The 5,543-nt window shown below is 65.2% G+C and overlaps 2 protein-coding genes across 2 annotated transcripts in view; one reads left to right on the top strand and one right to left on the bottom strand.

The window, feature by feature from the left end:
• Positions 1 to 477: 477 nt before the first annotated feature.
• EMIHUDRAFT_70565 (hypothetical protein) lies at positions 478 to 1,486 on the bottom strand (the record flags this gene model as incomplete). The annotated part of the gene is made up of 3 exons (XM_005789684.1): positions 478 to 761; positions 947 to 1,220; positions 1,310 to 1,486. 3 exons carry the CDS (start codon positions 1,484 to 1,486, stop codon positions 478 to 480), a joined length of 735 nt encoding a protein of 244 aa, XP_005789741.1.
• Positions 1,487 to 4,915: 3,429 nt separating this feature from the next.
• Positions 4,916 to 5,543, top strand: part of EMIHUDRAFT_454943 (hypothetical protein) — a 7,905-nt gene continuing 7,277 nt past the window's right edge. The window contains exons 1-2 of the mRNA XM_005789685.1: positions 4,916 to 5,076; positions 5,271 to 5,316. Coding sequence (XP_005789742.1) covers positions 4,975 to 5,076; positions 5,271 to 5,316 — 148 coding nt within the window. The 5' untranslated portion in view covers positions 4,916 to 4,974. The remainder of the gene's footprint in view (positions 5,077 to 5,270; positions 5,317 to 5,543) is intronic.

Here is a 5,543-nt window from a genome sequence, read left to right on the forward strand (position 1 = left end):
CACGCTGAGAAAAAATCTGAAACTGGGGCATGACGAACTGGTCGGACCGCTCAGCCCGACTCGCGGTTGGGTGGCGGGACGCGTCGAAAAAGAATTCAACCAGGAAATTTTACATGAAACTTACTCGCACGACACTGGTGTACCTGTGTTAGTGCCAGTGCGCGCCAGTCCCGTGCCCAGTGTCGTGCGAAAAAAGAATTTACTCGCTCAGTGCGAAGTTTCTCTCAGCTCATGTTACCCATAACGCGTTGGTGTCCCAGTCGTTGGTCGGACTGTGTTTCGCCTTCCCATCAATCAATTCCCCCTCTCACGATGGTACCCGCAGCAGGAACCGCCGTCAAACTCGACCACGGTGGTACCCGCAGCAGGAACCGCCGTGACACCGATACCCCGCGCCGGCGGCGAGATCAGGTCGCCCTCGCGATAGACCTAGCAGTAATAGGCAACTTAATTCGAAACCTCGGGCCCCACCCGCAACTAGCACGACGTGGCCTTGTCAAAGATCGCGCCGATCACGTGGAGGCTCGAGATCAGGTTGGGCCCGGCGTTGCCGAAGTAGATCCTCACGCGCTCGCCCTGCTTCGCCATCAGCGGCCTCTCGGTCAATGCACCCTCCCGGCCGTTGAAGACCACATACGTCGGACTCTCCCGCAGCCCCGCCTCGTAGTCGAGCTCCAGCACACTCGACCCCTCCTCGTCCTCGGCGGAGTACACTTCGTGCTGCACCACGTAGAATTCTCGGTCCACCGGAGGAAGGCCGCCTGCGCGGAGGCGGCGCGCCGCACGCTTCGGTGAGAGCCTTCGCGAGGCGTTTCGGGCGTGGCGGTGAGCAGACAGAGGCGGTGTGGCGGTGGGGAGGGCAGCCCGCCCTCTGGCTCCACAAGCACGAGGCCAAACATGCCTGCGGCGAGGGGTGGGTGCCTGGTAAGAGAAGGGAGATGCCGACTAGTAGGGGTGGCGCCCACCGCCGCAGCGCTGCGGGTGGGGAGGCCGGGGCTTCGGCGGGGCAGGCGGCGCGCGATGCCGTTCGCAATGTGGACCGGCACAGGCGCAGCCGCGCAGTGGTACACGAACAGCCCAGGCGAGGTGCACTTGAAAATGCCCGTCTTGGTCTCGTCCTGCTCCGCATACAGGCACGGGCCCCCGCCGCCTGGGCCCACCACGCTATGCAGGTCGATGTTGTGCGCCATGCCCGACTCAGCCCGATTCGTGTAGTTCACCTGGTGGAGGCGGGTCGGGGGTCAGGGCCGCGGCGCGGAGGGGGCGACCGAGAGGAGAAGGGCTACGGCGGAGAGGCGGCCGTAGGTACCTCGAGCACGTCCCCGACGCGGGCCCGGATCATCGGCCCCGGCACGCCGTCGTTGAAAGTCCAGAACGGGTACTTGCAGGATGGCGACACAGGCATCGTCTTCTCCGTGCTGTACAAGTCGACGACGAGGCGGGCCGGCGTTCTCCGCTCAATGGGCGGCGGCACGTGGGGCGCCATGGTGAGGGGCGCCTTGATGCGCGGCAGCGCCTCGATGGCGGCCACACGGACGGCGTCAACCTTGAGGACGGGGGGAGGCGCGGTGAGGGCGGCCGCCATGCTGGTAGCAGTCGTCAGGGACGGTGGCGAGTGGGAGAGTCAGGGACGGTGGCGAGTAGGCCTTGGTAAGCTTTGCGTGGTGATCGAGAGCGTTGTCCAGCTCCTCTTCAAAGCGCTTCGCCGCGGCGACCTCCGGCTCGGCTTGAACAGAGACGTCGACGCGGAAGGTGGACGGGTTCTGGGCGGCGTTGAAGCGGGCCGCACCGCTATTCTCGGCGGCCGAAACCTCCTGCTGCATGGCGCGACTCTTCGACGCGCGCTCCTGCTGCTTGGCTGCTGAGGGAGCGGAGGGCTCGCAGCGGAGGGTGGAGCCGGCGGACAAGGCCGCAGCGGCAGTGAGTGAGCGAATCCGCAAAACACTCCGGCGCATTGGCGGGGGGCGACTCGATCCCGGCCCACTGCGTGCCGAGCAGAGACGCGGACAGCTTCCTCACCTGCTGCAGCTCGGACGCCTCGCACGCACGCGCCAGCAGCCTCTTCCCGTGGGGGGTGTAACAAGGGGGTGTTGGTTGAGCGCCGGTTTCCTGCGGCTTGTTTAGATTTTTCTTTTGCACGCGCCAGTTCGCACCTGTGTCGAGCCTGTGTGCTGTGAGAGAGAGTTGTTTTGTTTAAATTCTTTTGTGCGCTGGAGATGACAGACATTAGCGTGAGCCGTGGGGTAGGATCAGGGGTAGGAACGACGACAGACACTAGCAGGGGGGGGGGGGGGGCGCTTCGACGACTGCGGATCGCTCATGTCCGTTGGTTGGTTGGTGCAGGCAGGCAGCCTCCCGCGGTCGGTCCCAGCCCGGGCCGCTCAAGGCAAGCTCCCGGGATGGCGAGCCGATGCCCGACGCTCCGCACGCCGACCTGCGGCGAGCGCGCCGCACGTGTGAGTCTCGTCTTGCGAGGCGGGATGGATTCGCCTATCGCCCTGCTGCAGCATCCGTTCCCATCTCTGGCTGCCGTTCGCCGAGCGCCTCCTCAAAGCATGCGAGAATCTCGTCGCTCTGAAGGTCAGTCTCTAGCACGTCGTCAGCAGCGCGGATGCTCGCCAGCAAGCACGGCCCGCCGTCGGTCGCGGTCTCGTCTTAGTTCTGGCAGAGTGCCCGTCGAGACCGTGTCCTGATGTGCTCTGCACGGGTGAGTCACGTCGGCGTCAAAGGAGCGACGTGTGACCTGTCAGAGCTTGATCTCCGAACTCCGATCTCAGCGACGTCGAGTCGCCTTCGGTGGCGACAGCTAGGATGCATCTCCTCCGTCGTTTTTCGCGCATGGCCCTGAGAAGGTGTACCCTCACCTCTGTTTATTCCGGCACTCTCTGGGGTGTTTCGCGCACCAGCAGACTCCACGCTGTATTGTCTCCATTCAGCAGGACACTTCTCACGCGAGTTGTAGGTATTTTGTTGCCAAAATGAAGCGAGCCACCTTCTGTGGATATGTCGTCGGATAAAAGTACTCTTTGTTATAAAATGAACTCGGGGGCACAGGACGCGGTACAAACGCGGTACACCAAAAAAGTCTTCCTTTTTTGAGCAGGTGTGACGCCGCGCGAGCGACGCTCCGAGATCGCCCGAGATAGCGCGGCGCGGCCCCGAGATCGCCCGAGATTGCGCGAGATCGCCCGAGATCGCGCGGCGCGGCCCGAGGCGAGGTGGATGGGCTGGGAGCGAGGGGGCGGAAGTGCTCAGTGCGGTAGATGGTCAGCTCGAGGCGCGTGAGCCGGACTTGTGAGCCGGACCACCCCCTCTTGTTCCCTGCGTTGTTGAGCCAGGACTCAACTTCCCCCCCCCCCCCCCCCCCTCACCGCCCGCTCCAGCTGATGTGGCGCACACCCTCTCCACTGTCTCTCACAGGTGATAGGAAGGCACGGCTCTCAATGAGAACGATGGGCTTGCCCATCCCGGAGTGGTTCGATCCCACATGAATCCGAGACGGTGACGGGTGTTGTCTCGGTGATCTCAGGCCCAGTGAGGTAGTGCATCAGACTATCCCGGATCCTGCTGACCAAGCTCCTCTTGTAGCTCGATCGGTCACACCGCCATCGCCGTCGGGGAGAGGGGGGACGACACTGCTGCGGCAGCGTGCACCTCGATCCTGTACCGTGTTTGTTATGACCCCCCCCAATGAACATACCAGTGAGGGAGGGCGAGACGATCGAGGGGTCCCGTACCACGCGGAATCGGCCCTATCCAGTGCTCAAGTGCTCAAGGACTCAACATACTCGGGCTGTCGCCGTCCCAAACTGTCACTCCCCTCTCTCCCGGCCGGGGTGGGGCGCGCGCGGGGGCGGCGGGTGTGCGGGATGTCTGTGGGGCCGAGAGTGATATGCCATGTCCCGCCTTGCTTTGTTTCCTAACATCGAAGGCTAAGCTCAAAAAGTACTCTTTTGCTGCCTTCATCGCCCGAAACGCGCGCGACGGACGGACAGCCCGCCAATATGGCGCTCGAGACAACGTTGAGGCACCGGCATTCACCATGGAGGCGTGCGTGAGCAGGATGTCGGCGACGCCCTCCTGCAGTACAACTCCGCTGCGATGCCCCCACCCGAATGTGTTAAATCCAAGCTCGATCACCTCGACCCCATATGCATTCATTCACTAGGTCGCGGTGCTGCACAGCGCGAGGCGGCAGGCGGGGCTGAGACGGAGCCTGTACCGCGCCTCGGCGAATGTGAGAAAGTGAGAACCGTCGTAGCCAGTTGGCGGCACTGATAGCAGCTAACCGGAGAGGCAGGCTGCGACACCAGCGGGCCGCCTGCTGCTCACCCTTCACAGCGTGCCCTCTACACACGACTACTCTGAAACGCCGGATCGCCCTTGCAGCGTTGTTGCCACCCGCACCCAACGCCGCGCCCTCGCCGCCACGCAGCTTTATGGACTGGAAGAGGAAGCAGCAGTACATGTATCACGGCGGCCTGCGGAAGCTGACCGATATTGTCGAGATGGACTCGGAGGAGGCACGCACCCGGACAAGTAGAGACACGCACGCCCGGGGCGGGAGCCCTCCCCTTGCACAGCCAGACAGACCTTGCGGCGAGTGGAGTGTTTGACTGGCCCTCTGCCCCCCCTGCCCCCCACCCAGGACATTGCGGAGGACTCGGGTCGGAGGTCAATAAGCCAGACAGTATGAGGCGCGGTCGCGATGGTGCGTGGTGTATGGCGTGCTTTACGTCTCCTGGGATCCGTGTAAGGGTGTCCCTTCCCGTTGACTTGCAAGACACATCGCTCTCGGGCCCCCACAGACCATCCCGCACACCCGCCGCCCCCCAGCGCGCGCCGCACCGCTTGGAGCGCCGCATCCCCGGCGGCGGCTATTTGCGAGTTTCTCAAAACCGACAGAACGCGAGTAGCGAGCGTCGCTCACTCCGGCGATCCGCCGCCCGTACCGCACCAGAGGACGAGCACTCCATGGCGCCTCCCCTACCGGCCAAGGAGGCCACGCTCTTCAAGGCCATCGTCAAGCACTACGAGCTCAAGAGCTACAAGAAGGGGCTGCGTGCCGCCGACCAGGTCACTGCGCCTGCTCCGTCACTGCCGCGCCAGCCGCTGCTGCCGCCCTCGTGGCCACCGCCGCCGCCGCTCGCTTTCTCCGCCACGACCGCCGCCGCCGCCGCTACCGTCGCCTCCTCGCTCACCGCCCACCCTCGCCGCCTGCTCGCCGTCTGCGCTCACGCTCTCCGCGCCGCCGCTCTTCTCCTCCGCAGGTGCTCAAGAAGTTCCCGGAGCACGGCGAGACGATCGCGATGAAGGCGCGCCCGCCACCGCCGCCGCCGCCGCCGCCGCCGCCGCCGCCGCCGCCACCGCCGCCGCCGCCGCCGCCGCCGCCGCCGCCGCCGCCGCCGCCGCCGCCGCCGCCGCCGCCGCCGCCGCCGCCGCGCCGCCGCCCGCCCTCCCCACCCCATTAACCGCATCAACCCACCCGCCGCTGCCGACGTCGGCATGTCTGCATTCCGCCCACTCCCCACCTCAGCCTCCAC

Source organism: Emiliania huxleyi, assembly GCF_000372725.1.
Source record: "Emiliania huxleyi CCMP1516 chromosome Unknown EMIHUscaffold_126, whole genome shotgun sequence".
NCBI classification, from domain to species: domain Eukaryota; phylum Haptophyta; order Isochrysidales; family Noelaerhabdaceae; genus Emiliania; species Emiliania huxleyi.